Source organism: Vidua chalybeata, chromosome 27, assembly GCF_026979565.1.
Source record: "Vidua chalybeata isolate OUT-0048 chromosome 27, bVidCha1 merged haplotype, whole genome shotgun sequence".
Taxonomy (NCBI): domain Eukaryota; kingdom Metazoa; phylum Chordata; class Aves; order Passeriformes; family Viduidae; genus Vidua; species Vidua chalybeata.
The window spans coordinates 3,921,797-3,946,028 of record NC_071556.1 but is presented as its reverse complement, the minus strand read 5'-3'; the positions used below and the strand labels follow the sequence as shown (position 1 = coordinate 3,946,028).

The window sequence follows — 24,232 nt, the reverse complement described above, 5'->3', positions numbered from 1 at the left end:
GTCTTGGACACTTCCAGGGATGGGTCAAACATTTGGATTTGTTCTGGAGTTAAAGGGATGGTAGGAAAAACCTTAAATTGTAAGAGACTTCAAATCAGTGTCAGATGTCTGAAACTCAAAAATAGCCAAGCAATCTTGGTTTAAAAATGTAAAAAAATGGTGTTTGTCTGCTGTGACCTTGTAAAGCAGGTTTATGTGTAGTGAGTGGTCATGGTATTACACCCCAGAAAATGGGGTTTATCATGGAAATTCAGACAGACCCTTAACTACAACAGAGCCAGCAGGCACCACTCGAATATTAAAAGTAATTTTGGGTTCAGCCATGTGTTCACAAACAAGTGACATTTGGGAAGTGCAGTTTTAGATGGAGCCTCCATGCTTACATTGTTAAGCAGCGTAGCGTGAAATTACTGAACAAGCAGCAGCAGAGCTCGGAGCAGATCTGGGGACACAAAGTGGAAGTGTGGAAGGAGATGCCCAATTTATTCCCATTGCACTCCGTGGCACTTGTCTGTTCTGAGCTTCCTGGTTAATATTGCTCTAAACCACGTGTTAATTAACCCTGGGATGCCTGGCTGGGGGTCCCAGCTGAGGGGGGGGGGGGTTTGTTACACTGTGAGGGCAAAGCTTTGTTTAAATCTCATTTGAGGTTAAGCAGAGACCTAAGGAAGGATCAGCTGAGGGTGTGCACTGGGAGCTGCCTGCACCTCTGTGGGGAGAGAATTCCTGGAGAGACATCAGGAGGAAATTCCTCCCTGGGAGGATGGGCAGGCCCTGGCACAGGGTGCTCAGAGCAGCTGGGGCTGCCCCTGGATCCCTGGCAGTGCCCAAGGCCAGGCTGGACAGGGCTTGGAGCAGCCTGGGACAGTGGAAGGAGTCCCTGCCATGGTAGGGGTGGGATGAGATGAGATTTAAGGTCCCTCCCAACCCACACCATCCCTGAGTATGTGATTTTTACTTAACTACTACAGCTTTCCTCTATTTCAAAAATGGCTTCATTGATTTATATGCTCCCAGGCACAATTAGATTATCCTTGCTCACATGCAGGCAGGTTTTTTTTCCTTACCATATACTCATTTATAGAAGTTCGTGGGAAGTCTGAGCTGGGCAAAGCTCTGCAGGCACCTGCTCCTGCTTCCTGCAGTGATTCCCTCCTTTCCTTGGGCTGCCAGCACAGCTCTCTTGTCCTGCCAGCACTCAGGAGAATGGGGACAAGGCAAGGTTCATAATTAGCCAGTTGTAATGTTCTCCTGGACATTATCCTGGGGAGGAGATTTGGATTCTGCTCTGCTGAGAGCTGTGTGTCAGTGGTGCAGTGCAGGAGAGGAAGGTAATGGTTCACCTCGGAGAGCAGAGCTGTGCTAATTGCCTGCCAGATGGGTGCAATGTTCTGCATCCCACAGAGAACCTGCCTGGCCTGTAAAAAATACAGAATAACCAGCCTGGAGTGTAAAGATCACCTTCTGAGACACTGGTCCTGCTCTAATTGTAGAACAAGTGTCAGGATTAGCAAAAAAAAAAAAAAAAATAGCAATGGCTGCAGAGTAGTGTGGGAAACTAACAGTGGGTAAATCCACTTGTATCTGTAAATGAGTAACCTCATTTAAATCTCAGGATGGACAAATCCTTAGAACTTCCAGTGGAAATTGGTTTGCTGAATACCAAGTGAATAATCTAAGCTGTTCTGTTTGGTTTAAAGCTTTTTGAGAATGTGGAGTCTTTCTCTCCTTGGGGTTTTAGTTAGAACAGGTGCTTTTGCCCCTTGGGTCTGGTTTTCTGATCCTCCTTTTAATTGCTCCTCCAGCCCTAGTGCTGAGTGTGGTTTGTGACAGCCAAATTCCACATTTTCTTTCGTGATGTGCAGAAATCTTCAGGACTGGTTCTCTGTGCTCTCAGCAAGTGTCAGATCCAGAGGAAGGGTCTGACATCCTCCTTCACAGCCTGAGGGTGCCCCACTGGGAGGGGGATGTCCCCCATCCAGCTGGACAGTGTGCCCAGAAGAAAGAACAGCTTTTAGCTGTTCTCCCAGGTACTGCTGATGTAAATGTCTCCATCTGGCCTGGAGGAGCCTCCTGCTGCAGCTGACTCCCTCCCAGCCAAGGTGACTTTGAGGCCAACCTCAGCTTTCCTCTTGCACCTGATCCTGGGCAAAAGCTGAGCAGCAGAGCTTTGTTTAGGGATGGGAGATGTTGCTATTGGACACGAAATAAGTGCACAGAAGCTTGGTGAGTTTAAGAGAAAAAATGAGCGAATTTTATTTCTGATCTTGCAATATATGGAGTTCCAAAAGTGGCAGTGGATTGGAGGATGGAATTGCCACCTCTCCAACCACACTGGTCAAACCAACATCCATCAATTCTCTCCTCCCACAAAGAAGAATGCAAAACAATCATTATTTACATGAACAGTGTGTGAGAACTCCAGTAGAAATATGTAAACATTAGAAGGCATGGAAAACTTTTAGAAGAACTTTAAAACTTTTAAAAGAACTATAAAAGAAAACTTAACACTTTTAAAAATCAGAGCAACCTCCAGCTGATCCTGGGGCTGCCAGGGATAATCCCATGTGCTGTCAGCAGCCCTTCCCAAGGGCCTGCTGGGGATTCATCCCAGCATCCCAGACCTTTGCAGAGCTCTGGCAGGGAAGCTCCAGAGAGCTGCAGTCCTGTTTGGCTGTCGTGGTGTCACTGTCACAGTGCTCAGCAAAAAGGGACCCAGGAGAAAGGAGTTCAGGGGGGTTTTCACAGCTTGGAGTTCAGAGGGGTTTTCACAGCATTGGAGATCCTGGCACAATGTTTCAGAGTCAGCTGTAATCCAAATATTTGCTTTGGACTTCAGCATTCCTGATTCAGCTGAGGAGGGATGGGTTTATTCATATATACTACAGTTAATGTTTGCCTGCATAGGCAGAGCTTAGGAATTAGGGAGAAATATTTCCCTTTGTTCTCTGTAGCTGGAGTTCCTCAGTCATTTGTCTTCCATTTGTCATATGTTTTTTCTGTTTGGTTGTCAAAAAAAGCTGCTGAGCGAAAGGCAGGAAATTATAATTTTCATTCCTTACTATATCTTTTATTAAATTTCTTTTTATTTTGCACCATGAGCCTGCAGTTCCTGCCTGCACTCCTGGTTTTTTGTTTCTGAAAACCCTTGGATGCCACCACCAGAGGATTTTAACAGTTGTGTCTTTGCCTAAACATCCCTTTTAAACCAGGGGCTTCAGGAAAGTGCCCTCCCTGTAGCTGAGGTGCCCTGTGAGCCTCCTGCTATTCAGAGACCCTTTCAGAGTGTAGAGCTTTAGCAGAAATTCAAATCCCAGCTCAGCTTTTCTATTTCTTTGACAAACTGGACTGGAAATAAGTGAATGGGAGGGGAGCAATTTCTGCACTTTCCTTTCAATTAAGTGCAGCCACTCCTGGAGAAGGTCTGGGTTCCTGCTGGCTGCCACTTTCATACCTTCCTTTATCTCCTGTTTACTCCAGAGAAACTGCTGGAATTCTCTCTCTCCACATAAAACAGGGTCAGGCTGCCCTTCCTGCCCAAATCCTGCATTTGGGGCTCTGAAATAAACAGTGCTCCCATCAAACCTCTCCCTCCAGAGCAGCCCTGCTCTCTCCTCTGGGGAAGGGGGGCACAAAGAAAACTCTTCCCTTTGGATTTTCCTAGTCTGCCTAAAAAAGGGACCTTTTGGATCCCAGCCTGGGGTCCTTTACATGGTTTGTTGCTTCTAAACCTTCTGCTCACTCATTTTTTTCTCTACTGTATATATAATATAGAAATAATAACAAATTTACACTTGGAATATCTGTGATTTAATGTTGTCTAGCATATAATTTTTCAGCTAAAATTGAAACTTTCTTACTATTTACATTTTAGTAGGTTTTTTTTTTCTTCAATATGTCTGTATTTCCCAAGAAAATAAAACTTGTGAGGTTTTTGCAGAAACCTGTTTGGTAATACTGCAAAATTGGTCCCCAAAATAAGGCAAATCAGAACTGTATTTTTGCATTACTTTGTGTCTGTGCTTCAACTGACTCTAATTAGACCTTTTAAGCTTAGAGAACACATAAAAAAAAACTATTATGAAATAGCATTTCCATAGTTTATTTTTGTCAGATGTTCAAAATTGCTCTTTTACTCTAATTAGACCTTTTAAGCTTAGAATACATTAAAGAAATCTATTATGGAATAACATTTCCATGGTTTATTTTCGTCAGACAGATTCAAAATTGCTCTTGTACAAATTCTTCCACCTTTCTTCATACTTATTTTCTTGGATTATTTGTAAACACCCCTAATGCTCTTGATTCTGTGCAAGAAAAAGGAACTTTTACAGCTTTTTTTGTGCTGAGGTGGAAAGGGGATGGTTATTTTTTGGAAACTGTCTGGAATCTTTGTTTTATCAGCTCTTTTCTGAGCTCCTCTCCTGAAATTCTGGCTGGAATGTTCTGGGCACGATTTTTGTTAATGAAAAAAACAACAAAATGGGGTTTTGTGAGCAGAATGAATCCCTGGATTTCCTGGGATTTCCAGGATTCCAGTGCTGGGGGTGCTGCAGGGTGGGGTGGATGAATGTCCCTGTGGGGGGATCGATGCCACCAGGTCCTTCTGGATATTGGGATGAATTATTTTCTTTGCTTGGGCTGGGACAAGTCCCAGAGCATTTCTGTCCCACATAAATGCTGTGTGTGAAGGCAGGGGGGTGACTCTGCCCCCCCAACCCTGCACCCCAGGAATCCTCACAGAGCATTTGGGGGCAGGCAGGGAAGCAGGCAGGCAGGAATGGTGCCCTGCAGCCAGGGACAGGGGGAGTCCATGGAAATCTTCCCTAATTGTTTTGTTTGTGAAGCTCTGGGAAGGGTTTCCAGTGGGTTTCCTAATGAACTGCTTTGTTGTTGATACCGGTAATTACTCTGCAAACAGGGGGTCAAGGCTCATCTTCTTTCCCACAAGCTTCCAACCACCAACCATTAAACACACAAACTCTGCAGTTTGGGCTTTTCTTCCTTCTCCTCCTCAAAGTTGAACTCCTCACTTAACAGAATTGCTGCCATTCATCTTTCAGGAGCCTGCTTGGACTGGCTGAGTGCAAGGAAAAGAAAACTGGAGCCCCAAACTGTTTTTTTTTTTATTTTTTTTCTGTCCTGTTGGATCCCAATAGCACACCTGTAATATGGGAACAAACTGGATTGCTGCTGTTTGGAAGCACTGATTTTACTGGGGGCTTGTTTCTCCCAAAAGCTGCAACTCTGCTTTGAGCTGGGAATGCAGAAGGAGAAGCTGAGAGGTGTTGTCTGTGTTCCTGTAACTGAGTTCCTCTGCTGCCTTTTCCCAGAACCACCCCTCTTTCCCAGCAACTTGCTTTTAGGCTTCATTTTTATGTAAGGCTTTAAGCAAAGATTTTGGTCTGGCATTTAAAAGCTGAAAGAGCTTCAATTTCGAGCATGTTGGGTTTTGTGATGGATAAATTTCCATTTAGGCGAAGTGGGAGGCTCAGCTCAGTCTTACCAACTGCTTTCATCTGAATATGAAGGGTTTTGTCCATCAAAACCAGTGGTGCCACTTTTAATATGTAATTTTGGTCACTATTTCTGCATAATGAAAAGGTTTTTTTTCCATTAACCTTTCCTATGTGATGGAGCTGCTGAGGTTCAGTCCAGTGTTAATAGTTGGGAATTGAGGGAAATATCCTCACAAAACTGTTGCTGAAGGTTGAAGTTGAATGAGTCTGCACTTTTCCATAAATCATTTGATTTTATGACTTCAAGGAGACAGTAATTTTATTTGACTGTTATTTTATAGAGGCTTATTTGTGTTTTTATGTTAAAAAATATTGGAAATAAGAGAATGGTTGTATATTCCATAGCCACAAATTCCCCCCTATCAGTCTTGGAGTTAGAATTGATGGGACAGGGCTCCTGGTGTGGTCACATATTTTACCACAGGCTCCAAATTAGAGTTGCAGATAATAAAGTAATGAGGAAAGGAAGAATGTTGGGGTTTTAGGCTGGAAAAAGGTTTAATTGTGCATTTCCTTACAGTATTTTTCCATGTGCTTATAGTTAACAGAGCCATTAACTCATGGAAAAGCCTTCAGAAGGTGGAATAAGTGAAGTTCCTGCAGATTTGGTGAATATGGAAACTCCTCTCCTGTTGCTCTTTTGGGTCTCAGCTCCCCTGTAACCAAAGGCACAGAATTGACCCTAAAGCTGTTGATTTTTGGTTTGGTTTTTTTTGCACTCCCATTTTCAGGACTTGCAGTGGGTCCTTGGAGATGCCAGTTATGAATATTCTGTTGCTTGTTCCGTTGTTTGATCTGTGGCTCTGCCAGCCCCTGCTGCTCCCAGGAGTGGGGTCTGGCAGCCAGACTGGGAGTGATGGAGGGGAGAGGGGAAGGTGCTGGATGGGATCTCAGAGTTCTTGGAATTTCTCACCTGTCATTTGGACAAAATGTTTCTGTTGCCATTCATTCCTGTGCTTTTGGGTGATTGCATCACCCTGAAATCCTTCTCAGGGTTATTGATCCATAGGAATTCTGTGAATTCCCAAACTGGAGCTTTGTGGTTCAATTCTGTCTCGTGTAAAGGAAATGAGGTTTCAGATCTCTCCTTTAGTGGTGGTGTTTTAGTGTTGATATGTTCATTTTTATTTTTCTATAAAGTTTAAGAATAGAGGAATATAAAAGTGTTAGAATTGAAGGGAATTTGGGAAGATATATTCTGCAGAAATTGGGGTAGGGATGGACAGAGATGGAGGTGTAGACATAATGTCTTTTAGGAAATACATGTGTTTATGACCACAGTGAAACACTCTGGAAGAAATACAGCTCTGTGTATGTGGAAGGGGGAAGGCAGGGTGTGGGACTGGAGATCATTGCCAGGAAACAACCTTGCTGCTTTTGTCCTGCTGCAATGGAGCAGAGCAGGGAATTTATTGCAAAGTTTCCTCACCCTTCTGTACCCTCACTCTCCTCCTGGTCTCCCCCATTCTCCCTCTCCAACTCTCTCACACACACAAGAACATTTCCTTTTCCAGCTGTATTGGAAGCATCAGCAGGATCCCTCTGCTGTCTGAGGGGAGGGTGTGGAAAAATGTCCTGGCCATGCTGGGAATGTGGCTGTGACACAACTGCAGCAGCTGAGGAAATAGCACTGCACGGTCCAGAAGGAGCCCCAGAGGAAAGAGGCTTTGTAAATTATTCATGCTGGCTTCTGTGAAAGCGACAGAATTAAATTAAAATTGAAATATAAACATACATCATGGCAGATTTGTGGACAGAAAGGAACTTGGCTGCTGGGGGATGTGGAGGCCACAGTGCCAGGGCTGAGTCCAGCCCAGCAGCATCCCCAGAGCTCGGCGTGGGCTTCTCCAGCAGTGCCCAGGGGGTGCAGCTGGGGAGCCTCTGCAGCTGCTGGTGGCTGGAAACTGCTCTGGAGATCTCTGGCCCCGAGTGCCTCGGGCTTTGCTGGCAGATTTGAAGGTGTGGGTGTGTCTGTGCTGCACCTCTTGGGTCCAGGTCAGGATCACCAAACACAGAGCTCCCCTTTGAAGCCATTTTTCAGCCTCTGAGGAGGTCAATCCCCAGAGCTGTGCTGGGGATGCTCTTCTGTGTTCCTCTTTGTAGCTCTGCACAGGTGCTCTTAAACTTTCTTTTAAAAAAATCTGCTCGATCCCTCAGGCCAGGATTGATGGAGGTGCTGTGGGAAGCTCCTGCCTGGGCTGGGGTTGGAAGCTTGGGTGCCATCTGTGTTCCTGCTGTGCTGTGGCCAAATTGTATTTCCAGCCTTTCTGGCCTCAGCTGTTTTTCATTAAATGGAGTTTTCCTGAAAGTGCCCATCCATAAATGCTCCTTCCCACTCAGCACACTCGGGTTACCAACACTGCCCCAGTCCCTGCACAATGAGAAACAGGAGCTGGAGGATGTGGGATGGTGGAGAACTGTACAGAAGGACTCTTCTCTCTCCCTCTCTCAGTGAATTCTCAGCTATGGCCATAAATTATTTAGTGATGCTGGTGAAAAGGGAAGGGAGAAAGGGGAGAAGCAGGTTTAATTTCAGGCACTTCTGCCAAAAGAATGTATAGAATGGTTTTGAAAAAGTGTAAAGGAAGGGTGGAAAAAACCCCAAATCAGTCCTGCAAAGTGGCTCCAATTACCTCAGCCTCAGCCTGGAGTTGAAAAGCAATTTAGTGCAAGCAAAGCTTTGCACCTTAGAGCAGAGCCCCCAAGAGAGCTGTGGCTGCAACCCCCAGAGGCACCTGGGGGGTTCCTGGGTCCTTTTCCATCCTCTGCCTTCTTCTGATGAAGTTTATAAAGGCTCATTCTTTGAGACTGACATCAGTGCCCAGGGTGAGAATCCCCTTGCTGCACTCAGTCTGTTGATTCATCACAGCACAGGGATACATCCAAGGAAAACCACCTTGCAATGGCAGGGGTGTAACTCCAGGTTGGTTTTAATGAGCATATGCCAGTTGAAATGAATAAAGCACATTTTCTCTCACTTAATGGTTTGGATGCAGGTTATAGTTACTGCAGGGGTTTTATTTCTTCCCTTTTGTGCAGGATTGCTGTGCCATGTCAGGATGTATCATTATGAAGTTTAACTGCCCTGTGCTCTAGGTCAGGCTTTGGTTCCTGTAAGGCTTTTCTGAGTTATGAAGTGGTACCAATAATATCTTTTCAGCCTGGGAAACTCTGCCAGACAGAGGCTGATGGAGGGAACGTGGGCTTGAGGGCAGACTTTGACCTGGGCTAGACCAGACAGAGTAATTGTGTCTAATGCCTGCAGCACAGGACTTGAGCAGTGCCAGTCCCAGGAGGCTTTGGCTTGTTGGGGAGCTTTAGAGGGAGAACAAAATCCTTGGGAAAGAGTTTTCCACTAACCTCGAAGAGTATTGGAGTGGCAGCTGGTTTTCCAGGAGCAGGTAGAGCCGAGGCATTGCCAGCACTGACCCTTCCAGAAGCCCTCTCTAGCCAGCTGTGGAGAGCTGATTTCCCTCTGGAGGCCCTGGTGACGTGTTGGGGTCTCTTGCAGTGCACGTGCCGCAAGGACATGGTGAAGATCTCCATGGACGTGTTTGTCAGGGTGCTGCAGCCCGAGCGCTACGACCTCTGGAAGCAGGGCAAGGACATCGCTGTCCTGGACCACATGAAGCCCACGGCCCTGAGCAGCCCCGAGCTCGACGCCTGGAACGAGACCAAGGCAGAGCTGAAGGCAAAACTGCTCCGCAGGTAAAGCCAGGCAGTGTCTGAGCCCTGCCCTGGAGTTTAACTGCTGAGATTCTGAGCTTAACTGCCCTTCTCCACTGGAGATAGTTCAGACTCTTTTATTTTCTTCTTTTTGTTCTTTTCATACAGTTCCTCATGCTGTTTGTCTGGGGTAATGTGTTCCTCATGGTCCCGTTTCCTTCCCATGTTATAAAAGCACATGCTTTTCAAAGTGGGACACTTTGTGCTCCTTCATATCTCATCTCTTATCCTGGAAGACAAAAAAATCTATAGTGAACATTTAGAGCTTCACTGATCAGAAAGCAGGAGTTTAAAAAAGCCCATCAGTTGCAAAGGGGATTTTATGCATGCCTTTCTGTGCTTCCTTTGATCTTTGTATTAATTTTCTACAAGTCTGTGATTTTTGTGTGTTACAGCATGCTTGAATTGAAAATTTGGCATGCTAACCTTTTCCTGTTGGAATCTTGCTTTATAGGATAGGAGATGAGGAAGAGGACAACAAACACCGGTATGTGACTTCCCTCAGCAATGTCAATCCTTTCATTCTTTTTCCTGGCAAGTTTCTTAAATAGCAGCTCTGGGACTCTTTTCCTCAGTCACTGAGTTTTTTGTGGAAGCCCCCAGGAAATCTTCAGGCCTTGAGGTTCCTCAGGTTTCATCTTGGTTTGGATTTCTGTGATCTCCATCACTGGAGAACCTCAACTGTCTCGTGGCTCTTCTGTTTTCCCCTCTTGAGCTGCTCTCCTGGGCTGGCAGGGATGTGTGGTGCTAACTGGGGATGGGGAAGGGGAACTGGTCACTGATAGAAGTGCTGCTGCAGTTTTGTGACTGTTCAGGGTTCCTGATGTAGCTGATGTGCAGAGTGTAAGGTACTGTATGAACACCAAGGATTATTTTCCCTCCCTGAGCCTATTATCCAGCAGAGAAACCTCTCTCTCAGCCTGAGCCTATTGCAAAAGATCCAGGTACTTTTTTTGCTTATCTGTTCAGTGTTCCCTGGATTATTCCAGCATTATCCTGAAGCAGTTTTGAAGCTGTTCAATACTCCTTAGCTGTACTTTCTCCTGTGCTTATGTCTTTCCAAGACATCGTTTTACTTGAAGCCTGACTTTTCTCAGCAGGATGGAGGGAGGGGATTCACCTCTGCCCAAACCTTCACAGTTGTAGCTACTTAATTTAAGTCACTTTGTGGTCTGTTCTTCAAAGAGTACAAACGCTGCTTTTTTGTCAGCTCTCTTGGAAAAATGGAGCTTTTAAACTCTGCAGAGAGGTGTTATTTCTTCTCTAAGGTCAGTCAGACTTGGTTACCTTAAAAAACCCAACTTTGTTTACTTTATGGCTTCAGCAAGAGACTGTTTTAGTCCAGTCCCCATTTCATTTCTGGTGTGTGAATTCTGTCAGACACGGAACAGCTTCACTTCTGGAAGTGCTCAGCCTTCAGCCTGTAGTTCTGGAAGCACTTTCTTTAAATGCTGAGCTTTCTGCCTCTCTCCCCCACAACCCCTGAGTGAGAAGAGCACTGCAAAACAGATCATTTTTTTTCTCTCCTGTGACTATAAAGCTCTGTGCTGTAATTTTTGCCTGGCACTTCCACACCACAGGAATAAAACACACTTTGCTAAAACCAGCTTGTAACACTTGACTCTACTCCTCCTTCAGCCACAGAACGTTCCAGCTGCAGTGGCAAAGTCTTACAGCTTTATCTTCACCTCCCACCCTACACTCCCCTCCCAGGGAAGGTGGTGTGTTCTTGGAATATGGGAGAGGAGCAGAGCTGATCCTTCTGGGCTCAGCCCCTGTTCCTGCTAATGACTGTCCTGCAGGTGTGAAGGCACCAGCTCTTCTTGGAGGGCCACCATCTGCTCAGAGTCTGGCAATTAGAGGTCCCTGTGCATATGGATCAACTTGCTTTTCTATTCATCATTCATCTCAGGTTGATTTTTTTTCTCCCTTCTTTGTCAGTTTAAAGGCTGGTTAAGGGCTCTTAACTCTGTTGTGCTCCAAATGTAATTAGCAACTGAGTTTTCTGGGCTCTGAGGATGGGGAGCTGCTTTTTAGTTTTTCTAGACTTTGGGACTGATGAGTAAAGTGTGTTTTAGTCTTTGTCACATGATGATGGATATGAGGCCATAAGGAAAATGCAGCTTTCAACCAAAGAAGAAATGCTTACATGCTAAAAATGGGGTAAAAATTGCAAGTTTCTGAATCAGTCCTTTTGGAAAAGGACAGCTTGTTAGATTTAAACCTGAAATTCAAGGAGCAATTCTACAGATTGTGTAAAGCCCTGTGCTGGGGCTGGCTGGGATGGAGTGACTGGGATTTGGGGCTGCACCAGTGCTCATAAGGCTCTGAAATTTTGGCTGTTGCTTGCACAGTGTCAAGGCTTTATCTTGTCCCACTCTGGCCCAGTGGGACCCTGGGGGTGGGTGAGAGGTGGGGAGGGGACCCAGCTGGCCCCGAGTGGCCAAGGGGAAATTCTGTGCCATAAAATGTTATGGGGAGCAATAAAAATTGGGAGAGAGGAGGAAGGAGGGGTTTGGCTTCTGAGGTGCCTTTTTTAGGGACTGGCTGGGCATTGATCTGCCTGGAGAGGTGGTGAGTGGATTTCCTGGGCTTCTTTCTTTCTTTTAATTTTTTTTATTCTTTTCTTCACCTATCAAACTGCATTTGTCTTGACTTAAAAATTTCTGGCTCTTGTTCTTCCAGTTTTCCCTCCCTGTCCCTCTTGAGCAGTGGGGAGTGTCTTTGAGGGTACAGTTCCCAACCCAAAAATCTTCTCCTGACTTCTGAATTTCCATTTCTCTTTGCATTGTGGCTCCTGTAATCTTTGCCTTAGTGGCATTGACTTTAAAAAGAATGAACAGCATTGCTATTGCCTCATTAGTATTTGTCTGTTCTTATTAATATGCATATTTTTTTAGTTAGATTTCTTCAAGGCCTTGGACCTTCTGAATTTACTGCTGAAAAATCATAGACTGCCTATTGATTTTGCTCTGAGCATTCATTATAGTGTGTTTTTGGGAACTGGCAGTGCTGGGTAATGTCTCAGAGCTGGGAGATGATGTTTTGCAGACTTCCAGCAGTTTGCCAAAGGGAGGCACGGACAGAATGAAAAGAAATAATGGAATGGAGGCAGAGGATGAAAGAGAGATTTAAACAAGTTTTCATCTGTATTTTGAAATACAAGCAAAATAGATTGAAAACACAATTAAAATCACTTTAACTGCAGCCTGTGAGCTTACATTAGTAATGGTAGGAAAAAGCTCTTCAGGAAACCCAGACAATTAATGGCTGCTGTGAATGGATCTTAAATGTTGTGTTATGCAAGGTTCATCTGCTCCCTTTCAGATATCTCTTTTGCCCTGTAGCTATTTTAGCTACCTTGTGTTTTCTCTCCAAAGAAGATCCTTTTGTTTTTTATTCAGCTTCTTAAGTCAGTGATGGTTTTCTATTTTGAAGGCTGTTCTTTTATGTCAAATCACACTTCTGTGCTTTCAGGTCTCACAGAAAAAGGAGTCAACCCAGAAGACACAAAACAGAGGATCAGAAGTCTCTTGGGGATGTCATGGCTATTGAAACTGCCTTGGAAGATGTGAAAGTAAAAGAGGAGCTGAAAAGGGGGCCGGATCTGGAGGAAGAGGAGAGAAGCAAAGGGATGGAGGGAGAAGGTGAGGCCAGACCAGTGAGGAGCTGGGGTGAGCTCTAAAACACCTCTGTGAATAACTTGTCTGCTGCTGTTGGGTTCTGTTGAAATATCAGCAGTTTTTCCCAATATTAAAAACTCACTGAAATATGTCATCATTCACAGCAGCAATTGATTTTTCCCTCTCTTTAAGGATTCAATCCAAATAGCTTTTTTGGCAGGGCCTGAAAATTCTATAGGCTCAAACTATTGCAGGATTGTAAAAAATATATATTATGTGAGGAATATTTTGAATTATTTCTTAGAGAAACAAATAGATGTATTTTTGTGTCCTGCTCTGAAAAAGAATGATTTGTGCACTGCCTTGTGCAATTCCTCTTTCCTTTTCCCCTCCCTTTGTTCCCATTTCTCAGAGACTGAATCCAGAGAGCCTCAGTTTGGGTGGGATCCACAGCTGCTGCATGAGTCCCACTTGGGTTTCTTCAAGTTTAGCTGGAGCAGGGAAGCTTTTCAGCTTCCTCTGCATGAAATATAAAACCTTTGCTGAAAATAAAACCAAGCCATGACAACTCCCAGTCCTTTGGGATTCCTTCTGCACATCCAGTCCCCTGGCCTGAACACACCCTTTGTGCAGGGGGCTCTTTCTGTGGCACCTTTTTCTTGGCTGTGTAGAAAAGGTTGGAGTTCTTGCTGGGGAAAAGCTGCTTTTTCCCCCCTGATGTGTGGTTAAGTGGTTTTTGTGTCTGTGACACACTCACTCCCTCTTTGAGGCTTCCCCAGCACTACTTACTAGGGAATTAATTTACATCTCTTGTATATATCCATTATTTGTTTAGCATTTGGAGAAACTGATGCTGCAAACTGTTTAGAGAACCTCGATATAATGATCTTAAAGGAAATCTGTGGAAGCTCTAGGAAGAGAATTGAGGACTTTGTTCAGTCTCTCAGCCAGACAGTGTATTTTCTCTTTTCATGAGAAATAAGGAGTTGAAAAACCATTGTTGCACAGTGCAGATACTTAATTTCTATTGCCCTAAGCTTGAGAGCATCAGCAATGTGTTAAATTGTCTGCTCCTGGCTCTTGTACAAGTTTAACACTTGATGCTTGTAATAAATGGCCCAAAAATGCTGATTTTTCTTTGGAGACGAGAGATAAGTGACAAGGACAGATCTGAGATCATTAGAATGGCCAAGGAATAATGAAAACTCTGTTCTAGCTGAATGGCTTCCAAATCATACACTTCCACTACTTCTTAAGAGCTCTGTAACTGTTGGCTCAGGAGGGAAAAGCTTATTTTCAGCACCGTTGCAGAAGTGCCACTGGAGCAAACTCCAGCTTGGTGTGGCTGCTCACAAATATTCAACTTCCCTACTGCAATACAGCAATTAAATCCCAATGGCTTCTCTAGTTTTCCACATCCTGCTGTCTACATTGCCTCTCACCAGTGTCTTAGGGTTTCATCTTGAAGAAGAAAACAGCATCTGTTTGGATGGCCCTGCTCGTGGTAATTCTGCTCCCCCACCTCCTGCACTTCCTTTCTTTATCTCCCTGGTTTTAATTTGACTTCATTTTCTATTACACCAGAAGACCTGACCTTGAGAAGGAGAAAGAATGAGATTTCAAAGTAGTCATGGTTCCAAAGTAGGTCTTGTGCTTTGTGTTGGTTGTTTGGACAAGCTGAGTATTTATAACTCGAGGTTTTCAGGATTTCTGACCCAGATCCCTTATGGTGTTTACTTTTGGTTTTTATGACTCAGCTTTATATTCATAATTTATTATGTTGCTATTAATATATTTAGAAATTTAGCAGGTTGTCTTGGGACGTTAGGAAGGAGAGTGTTGAGGCTTTGCCCTTGTCTGGGTGTGCTGAGCAGCAGAAATCCTCCTGTGAGTCAGCAGCTCTTCCCTGTGGGGCTGTGCCCAGGAGGGGAACTGCAAACCTGAGTGCCACCTCCAGGGCTGGGGGCTCCAAACCTCCCTGGGCAGCCCCTTCCAAGCCCTCCCCACCCTTTCCAGGGAGGAATTCCTGCTGGTGTCCAGCCTGACCCTCCCCTGGTGCAATATGAGGCCGTTCCCTCTCCTCCTGTCCCTGTCCCCTGGAGCAGAGCCCGACCCCCCCGGCTGTCCCCTCCTGTCAGGAGTTGTGCAGAGCCACAAGGTCCCCCCTGAGCCTCCTTTTCTCCAGGCTCAGCCCCTTCCCAGCTCCCTCAGCTGCTCCTCAGTTACCAGAGGTCTGTTGAGGATTCTGATTGTCCCTGGGCAGGCAGCAGAGCACTGCCACACGTGTTCCTTGTGTCACCTTGTGTCACCTGCAGTTCCTCGTGTCCCACCCACACCTGCCATCCTCCTGCAGTGGAAGGACAGGAAAGACATTTAACCCTACCTGTGCCTTCAGATCCTTTTCCTTCCTGGAAGTGTTCAGGATACCCAGATAGGCTCTTGGAATTTTTCCTCCCATTTTCCTGGCCTCTGATTCCATAGATTCGCTTGCAAACTCGTTTGTTCATCTTAATGCAAAAACTTTCAAGCACAGTCCTCAGTGCCAGCTGCTGTCAAATTACCCTTTAGAAGTCAATAAAGCTGGTGAATGGCATTTGTGGTGCTGTTGGGGAGAGAATTCTTGGAGTGTATAGAGAGTAAATATGATCTGGTTTTGTGCAACTGGGGAGAAATCTAATTTGCCTTTCATTCAATATGTTTGTTTCTCTAAGGAAATTCAATATTCCTTTCTCTGTGATAGAACAAACCAGTTTATCTGAGGGACTGCCTACACAAGTACAACTCTAATTATTTGAGCTGGACTTGTTCCCATTTTTATAAGTTAGTGTAAATAAAGTGATCAGACTTCTGGGAGATGCTTGGGTTAAGGTGATCCCTAGGGGGTTTCAGCAGGGATTTTGGCACTTTATCCTATTGTGGGATTATTCACCCTTCTTCATGCAGAAACCTCTATTATGTGATGGTTATTCTGATTTTCCATTCATGGGTTTGGCTGGTCAGGTTTGGTGTAGCCTGAAGTGGAGGGGTCTGGGTGGGTTTGGGTTGGTGAAACTTCTTCACTGGGGTGAACAGGCTGCCCCTGATTATCCCAGCCCTCAATGGAGAGCAGGAATTTTAATCACTGCTCTAAAATGGGAGTGTGTGAATCCCTTCACAGAGAAGAGAGGTGGAGAAGACTTTTAGAGGCCAGTTCTGCCTCTGGTGACAATACTGAGATGTTTATCTGCTCAAGAAGTGTTGTCACATCCATGAGGGCTGTGCAGATAAACTGAGTGACAGTGAGCTGGGAGAAACAAGGACATGGGTGTGAGTAAAAGATATCTCAGGATCCAGCTGAGCTCCGTGCTGCACCTGATTTATGCTTCAAAAGCATTTTTTAAAAAAGCTTGATAGCAGAAATCTTTGGGTAATAATGATTCAAGTATCTTTGTTCAGTTCTTCATTTCCTGGGGCTGTTGGGTGCACTGACACACAGTAATACCCAGATAAGAGCTGTGCTTGCAAACACAGGGAACAGCAAACTACTGATACAGAATGGGGGTCTCCAAGCTCTTTTGATTGCACCTCCTTATCAGCACAAAAAAACAAAAAAAAAATCTGAGCACACCTCCTGATGTATGTCTTTATTTATATACACATTTATTCATATACAGCACAGAAATACATATGTACACGTGTATTTCTGTGTTAAAATAAATATACAGAAAAACAGAGATTAGAAAAGGAAGGCATAAAGATAAAAAAATACTGTTTAAAATATTTCTTTTATTAATGGTACAAAAATATTTAATTCCTGCACCCCAGTGGATGGTTTTTTGCCCCTGACTTTGGAGGACAAAAAACTTGAAGCACGGAGTCATGGCTAATGTGACGTATTACAGGTTTTTTGGCACACTGTCCAGTTTCCTAGGGATTTAGATATTTTCCCTGCAGGAAACGCTGCTTTTAGCAGCCTTTGTGTTCCAGTCAGGAATTTAACAGTCCATAGAAATGACACAAGTATTTTCTTTCTGAAGTGGCTTCTCTAGGTCAGTGCTGAGGCACCGCTGAATGTGTGCAGCTTTCACAGTGCCCATTGGAAAGCAATAATTCCATGGTGAAATGTGCTAGTCCAGAATGGAGCTCTGGGAAGGGAGAGAGAGCAGTGATTCCATGGTGGAACGTGCTAGTCCAGAATGGAGCTCTGGGAAGGGAGAGAGAGCAGTGATTCCATGGTGGAACGTGCTAGTCCAGCACTGAGCTCTGGGAAGGGAGAGGAAGCAGTGATTCCATGGTGGAATGAGCTAGTCCAGAATGGAGCTCTGGGAAGGGAGAGAGAGCAGTGATTCCATGGTGGAACGTGCTAGTCCAGAATGGAGCTCTGGGAAGGGAGAGAGAGCAGTGATTCCATGGTGGAACGTGCTAGTCCAGCACTGAGCTCTGGAAAGGGAGAGAAAGCAGAAATTCCATGATGGAACACGCTAGGCCAGCACGGAGCTCTGGGAAGGGAGAGGAAGCAATATTCCATGGTGGAACATGCTAGCCCAGCACAGAGATCTGAGGAGGGAGAGAAAGCAGAAATTCCATGATGGAACACACTAGCCCAGCACTGAGCTCTAGGAAGGGAGAGGAAGCAATATTCCATGGTGGAATGAGCTAGCCCAGCACAGAGATCTGAGGAGGGAGAGAGAGCAGTGATTCCATGGTGGAACGTGCTAGTCCAGCACTGAGCTCTGGGAAGGGAGAGGAAGCAATATTCCATGGTGGAACATGCTAGCCCATCACGGGGCTCTGAGAAGGGAGGGAAATGCTGAATTCTGTGATGGAACATGCTAGCCCAGCACTGAGCTCTGGGAAGGGAGAGGAAGCAATATTCCATGGTGGAACATGCTAGCCCATCACGGGGCTCTGAGAAGGGAGGGAAATGCTGAATTCTGTGATGGAACATGCTAGCCCAGCACTGAGCTCTGGGAAGGGAGAGGAAGCAATATTCCATGATGGAACATGCTAGCCCATCACGGGGATCTGAGAAGGGAGGGAAATGCTGAATTCCATGATGGAACGTGCTAGCCCAGCACTGAGCTCTGGGAAGGGAGAGAAGGCAGTGATTCCATGATGGAACGTGCTAGCCCAGCACTGAGCTCTGGGAAGGGAAAGGAAGCAATATTCCATGGTGGAATGTGCTAGCCCAGCACTGAGCTCTGGGAAGGGAGGGAAATGCTGCATTCCCAGAACCTGGCATGGGGGCTCAGTGTCGCCTTTCTCTCCAGCAGGGGAGTGCAAGGCCAAGGCGCGGCCCCCGAAGGCCAAGGGCGAGCGGAAGAAGAAGCAGCTGTTCCCCCCTCAGCCCGCCGTGCCGCCGCCGGGGCCCATCCCGGCCCCCCAGCCTCCTCCCGAGGCCGGCCCGGGGGCAGCACGGCCCCCAGGGCCCCCCTCAGCCCCGGGCACGGAGCAGGCCCGGCCCGCAGCCCCCCTGAACGTGGTGCAGCCCTCGGAGGCGCCGGCCGAGGAGGACGACTTCAAGCCGCGGCCCATCATCCCCATGCTGTACGTGGTGCCCCGCAGCAAGAAGGTGGTGTTCGACAAGGAGCACATGTCCTGCCAGCAGGCCTTCGAGCAGTTTGCCACGCAGAAAGGGCTGGGCTGGCGCGAGCAGGGCCCCGGCAAGGAGCAGGACGGCGCCGAGGCGGAGCGCGCCGAGCTCGCGGCCGAGGTCAGTGGCTCGCAGGCTGCCGTGGCTGGCGTCAGGACAGCTCCAAGGTCAGGCTGGGTGCAAGCACCACCTGGTCTAGAGGTCTACAATCCTGTGGCAGGGTTGGGACTGAATGGTCTTTCGGGTCCCTTCCAACCCAAACCGGTCTGGGATTCCATGAGTGACAATTTCCATGGAGTTCCCAGCTGTGTATGTGGTTGAGCAGACTTTTCATGAGCAGCTTGCAGATGTTCTGAGGCTGGCCTGATTTGAAGAAAAGTCTGTAGTTTATCCAACTTCTTAAGAGTTGGTGTTGGCTTTTATCTGCTCCAGGAACTGGCTCGGAAGGCTTCAGTGGTTCAGCCAAAAGGCAGAGAAAAGTTTGCTGTGTGAATCCAAGAACTCTCTATGACAGGGGCTCTGCCTCTCTTGTCCTGTTCCTTCCTTTGGGGTGCCCACCCAGCTTGTTGTGCTTCCTTCCAGGCTGCTTCTGCCTTCTCCAAGATGAAGATGGAGATCAAGAAGAGCCGCCGGCACCCGCTGGGCAAGCCCCCGACGCGCTCCCCGCTGTCCGTGGTCAAACAGGAGACCTCGAGTGATGAGGGTGAGTGAGCAGCACCAGGGACCCGTGGATGTCCTGTGTGAGCCAGGGAATTGCTGAAGCCTTTGACAAAACTGGGTGGCCTGAAAGTCTGTGTTACACGTAGCTGCTAGGAAATGCAGCGTGTTCCCATTTTGATAACCCAGCTGGAAACAAAACTCCTCTGTGGGAGGTGTCACTTCTCACCTCCCACCCTTTTTTCACTCAAGAAAAATATTTTGCTGGCTGCAGAATGAGGCAGCATTTTGGGCAAAGGGAGAAAAGAGTTTGCAGAAGATAATATCTTAAAGGCAAAGCTCTGTTTTGGATATTGCAGTGGGATGAGAGCTGTTCCCCTTGGAGGCAGTGGAGGTCAGATTTCTCTCATGTGTGTGAGGAAAATCAGTTCTAACCTTTTGCTTGTGTCCTAATTCACATCAGTGTTGGGGTCCAGCTTTCCTTGGCAGATGCAGAAATGAGAATTAAAATGTTTTTCAGTGTTTAACTGTACATCACTGATTCTTCTTTCCCCATATTCCAGTCCCTAACAGTCTGGACCACGGGGAAAGAAAAGATTCTTACCTCTCAACTCTGTTTTGCGGTGTAATTTTCCACTTTGAGGTGTTTTCCACGTTACTCAGAATATGGACAGTCCCCCAGCAAGGAGCTTTTGTGTGCTGGGTCAGGCACGTGGCAGCTGGCAGTCCCTGCTCACAACTCCTCATTCCAAAGGACATCATCTTTCCTGTTCACTCTCCTTCAGGAGTGCATCCACTGATTTCAGAGCAGCCTCCTGCAGGAAGGGCTTCTCCTGAGCACACAGAGCTCCTTCCCTCACCAAGGAGGATGCATTTGATGCCTTCCAAGTGTGTAACTTGGAATGAAGTGTGCAGAGGCAGCTGAGACTTGTTATGTTGTTTTGGTGTGAGACCTTGGAACCAGCTCTGTGCTGGAGGATCCTCATTAGGCAGATTCTTCTCACTGCTTTGACTTGTTGGATGGTGTTTGGGGACTTGGCTGGTGGAGCAGGAGCAGCTCTTGTGGAAGCTGGCATTTCTTGGGGACTGATTTACAGCTCTGCTGGGCAAAATCTGATCAAACAGATTCTTCCCTCCCCACCAGGGAATAGAGGCAGCTCTCTGCACCCCGGGCTTTTTCAGGGAATGATGTGCAGGATGATCTGCAGGAGGAACAGTGAGCATATAACTTAAGGGAATGCACATGTTACACAAAGATTCAGCCCAGACAAATTGTTTGCAACGTGGGAGCCATCCTGAATGCCTTGTGTCCCCCTGGATCCATCCTGGGAGGAGCCAAGGTGACAGCACAGTCATTCCCTTTCTTCTCTCCCTCTGTCACTCTGGATTAAGCAGCTGGTTTCACTGATTTCACTGGTGTCATAAATCCTGGTCTGTCACCTGAAATTTGGAGAAATGTGGGTTTTGATTCATGTCTTATAAATAAACACTTTTTAGAGGGTAACCCTCATATGAAATGTGATGGGGCCACACACCCAGCACTCATCACCTCAAAAAAGGGATTCGTCAAACACAATAAAATTTCCACATTGTCTGACAAATATGTTATGACCAACATTTAAAATCTGAGATGTAAACTCAGCCATTAACATTTTACTCCAAATTCCTTTTATCCTTTCAGGTAACCCAAGAGTCAGAAAATCTTCAAAGGGAGGGAGAACTGGGGAGGAGACTTAGACTCGTAGAGCAGAACATAAACTGCTTATTTCCAGTAATTAACAGTGAAGCAGTGAACAATTTGGTTTAATGTGCTGAGCTCTGGGGATAATGTTCTTCCAAGATGTTTTTGAGTTCCCTGTTCTTTTGGAAACTTTGCAGATTGGTGATGCAGGGAATGATTTACATTCAGCCTTGTGTGGAAAATGTCTTTAACACTTACAGTGACTCAAAACTCCTTCACAAGGAAGGGTAAGAAACTCAGACCCCCAGACTGCCACAAATGGATTCTGCAGTGGTTTAATCATGAAATGCCAAGGACCTTTTAAAGGTTTATAAAATAAAGAATTAGCAAACGAATTAGCAGGAGCAGTCGCTGGCAGAGCTCTGGCAGAGAGAGGGATGCTGGGGAGTGCAGGTGGGAGGTTCAGTGGTGTTGGGAATGGCTGTACCAGAGCACTGAACCCCAGCCATGGGCAGGGCAGCTCTGGGATGCACCTTGGGAGGGTTGGGTCAGCCTGGGGGGTGGGAACTGGGAGCTGGCCTGGCCACAGCAGCACCAGCTGCATCCCCACCTCCCAGAGCATGCAGCTCCCTGCTGCAGGCAGGAAAGGGCCATTTCCTTGCACTGGCATCATGTGTTTTGAACTTATCAAAGTTCAAATTAAATCTTCATGAAAAGGATGGTGGAGGTTTCCCAGCTGGAAAGGGGAGGGAGTTACAAAGGCAATAAATCTCCATTCTCTCCTTCCTCGTGGCCAGTTCCTTCAGGTCACTGCTGTCCCTGTCTTGTGTATCCTATCCCCAAAGGGAATATCCTGTCCATTTAAGGAACTATTTGGGGCATAGGCATATGGGAGGCCATGGAGGAGTTGAATGTTTTTGTTTATTGCACTTCTTGTGTTGTTGAGACCTGAGCTGTTTAACTCACCCTTGCTCCTTTTGCCTCTTCTAACCATAAACTCTTCTGTCTTTACTTACTGCTCATTGTTTTGGGATTTTTTTTCCCTTTTCATTCTAGAAATGTTTCCATTTTCTGGAGAGGAAGATATGAGTGATCCAGAGGCTTTGAAATCTTTACTTTCCTTCCAGTGGAAGAACAAAGCCCTTAATTTCCCAGCTGAAAGGAAGTTCAATGCAGCTGCTGCCCTGAGTGAGCCATACTGTGCTGTCTGCACCCTCTTCTACCCCTATAACCAGGTAATTCCTCATCACAGAGACAGGGAATCATTAAGGTTGGAAAAGACCTCTAGGATCAAGTCCAGCTGTCACTCCCCCACCACTGTGTTCCCCCTAAAGCCACATCCCCCACTCTGTATCCATGTGTTTTTTGGGATAGTGACCCCACCAATTCCCTGGGCAGCCTGTGCCATTGCCTGACCACACCTTCCACGAAGAGATTTTCTCTAATATCTCATCTAAACCTCTGACACTGCTCAGATGGGTGAGTTAGGATGCAGACATTTCTGATACAGACAAACCCGTACTAATTTGCACACCAAAGAAATGTGTTTGGATTTGGCAGTGGCTGGAGCCTTTTTTGTTATCTTTCCTGGCTTCTCTGGCTTGCTCAGTGTTCATTTTGAAATCACACTGAAAGAGCTTTGCAAACACTGTTCCATGCAGAGAAAAGTCACACCAGGCTCCTGTTTCCATACAGGCCTGAGTTGCTGAATTTATGCAAACAAGCCACAAAACAAAAATTTACTGAGTAAGCACATCCATCACCTTTTTTTGGAAACTACCAATATGCTTTGGGAGACGTTATGAGCAGAAAGGCAAAATTCATCAGATGAATGAGTTATTTGTGCAGTTGTGCATTGATTTGTTCTCACATAAAGCCAAATCTGGCTTTGTGTGCCCACCAGGAATTTGTGCCTTAGATACTTGTAGCTGTGTTGGAAGCTTTTCCTAAGGAAAGCAGAACCCACGTCCCCCTTCAATAAAATCTCTTGATTTATTATACCAACTGAAAATAAAATATCTGTTCTGATTGCTAGCTGTTGTGAGGAAAACTGGGTGCAGCTGAGCTGGTTTTATCCATTGCTTTTAACCCTGTCTGCTACCAGAAACCTTGAGATGTCCTTCAGGAGAACTTCTTGCAGGAAAAGTAGGGAAGGATGCCAAAGGAATGGGAGAGGGGGAGGGAAGGCCTTGCTTTCAGTAATGTTTTCCTTTTTATTTTTCCTTGGTGTTTTCAGCTGCAATTTAGGAATTTAGATTTTTGCAGAAGAAAACCAGGAAAAGCTGCTCATTATTCTGATGCTTCTTTGAGTTTCCACAACAAATTACAGATCCCAGTCAACGCCTGAGGAAGAGAGGGAGAAACAAGGGGGTGAAATCAGGATTTTAGGCCATTTTTGGGTGTCAGGTGTTTTTTTGCAAGGGGAGTGCTCAGAGTGGAAAGTGAAAACCATGGCCAGGAAGAGGTGGTTCCAGTGATGGGCTTTTCTCTGCAGTCCTCACAGGTGGAGAAGGAAGCTGCCCCCATCTCCACAGGGGAGCCGTCCTCGTTCGTGCACCTTTCCAAGTGTGGGCAGAAGACCAAGCCCCTGATCCCAGAGATGTGCTTTACCTCAAGTGGAGAAAACACCGAGCCCCTTCCTTCAAATTCCTACATTGGAGAGGATGGAACCAGTCCCTTGATATCCTGTGCCAAATGCTGCCTGCAGGTTCATGCTAGTGAGTGTTTCACCTTCCCCAAAGCCTTTGGGTCCTGAGAAACTCAGGAGTTTGTGTGTTGCTGTATTTGAGTTCCTTCTTGGCAGGTTTGTATCCTGTCACTCCCATTTTTATCTATCTTGGTACAAGGATATCAGGAATCCCAGAAATGTTTGGGTTGGAAGCACTTTAAAGCTCATCCAGTTCCCATCCCCTGCCATGGGCAGGGAACCTTTCAAGGCACATCTGTGTATTCAAGTCCATCTTGGCAGTCACTGATCTTAAAAATACACACCAATATTCTTTTTACTGCTTATTTTGTTGGCTGATTCTTCTCTGTCTCACAGAAAAGATTCTTCCTTTTGATACCTTTCATTTTTTTGTAATAAAGCAGAACTCAAAGGCTTTATTGCACTCTTTTCTCTCACATATTTAGTTCCAATATTGTTCTGCTGGGGGAGGCTATATTGTTCCTGCATGCAGCAGAGATTATGGAGTAGTTTGAGATATATTTTATTAGTGTCTCTGATAGTGTTTGTAGTAATGGCACTTGATTACAAAAGGGAACATATGTCTGTTTGCTTCCCTGATAGTTATGTCTAAAAGAAGATCTGATTAATCCTGGTGGAGTGTACCTTCAGTGGAGATTGTACAGCATCCAGTTAACATTTGTGACGAATTACTGTTCAGCTGTTTGATCTTGACAGATGGGGAATCTTATTTGACTTGCATCAGCTGGAATTACTTTTGTTGTTCCA

At 46.0% G+C, this 24,232-nt stretch overlaps 1 protein-coding gene across 5 annotated transcripts in view; it reads left to right on the top strand.

Annotated features, from left to right (window-relative positions):
- Positions 1-24,232, top strand: part of KDM4B (lysine demethylase 4B) — a 75,378-nt gene that overhangs the window by 36,512 nt on the left and 14,634 nt on the right. For 2 of the 5 annotated variants that reach the window (XM_053965799.1, XM_053965796.1), the window contains exons 9-15: positions 9,031-9,227; positions 9,700-9,732; positions 12,723-12,892; positions 18,118-18,560; positions 19,023-19,143; positions 21,835-22,013; positions 23,273-23,495. In XM_053965799.1, coding sequence (XP_053821774.1) covers positions 9,031-9,227; positions 9,700-9,732; positions 12,723-12,892; positions 18,118-18,560; positions 19,023-19,143; positions 21,835-22,013; positions 23,273-23,495 — 1,366 coding nt within the window. Of the gene's footprint in view, positions 1-9,030; positions 9,228-9,699; positions 9,733-12,722; positions 12,893-18,117; positions 18,561-19,022; positions 19,144-21,834; positions 22,014-23,272; positions 23,496-24,232 lie in introns of those variants that run through there. The other 3 variants (XM_053965797.1, XM_053965798.1, XM_053965800.1) reach the window with 3 other exon arrangements.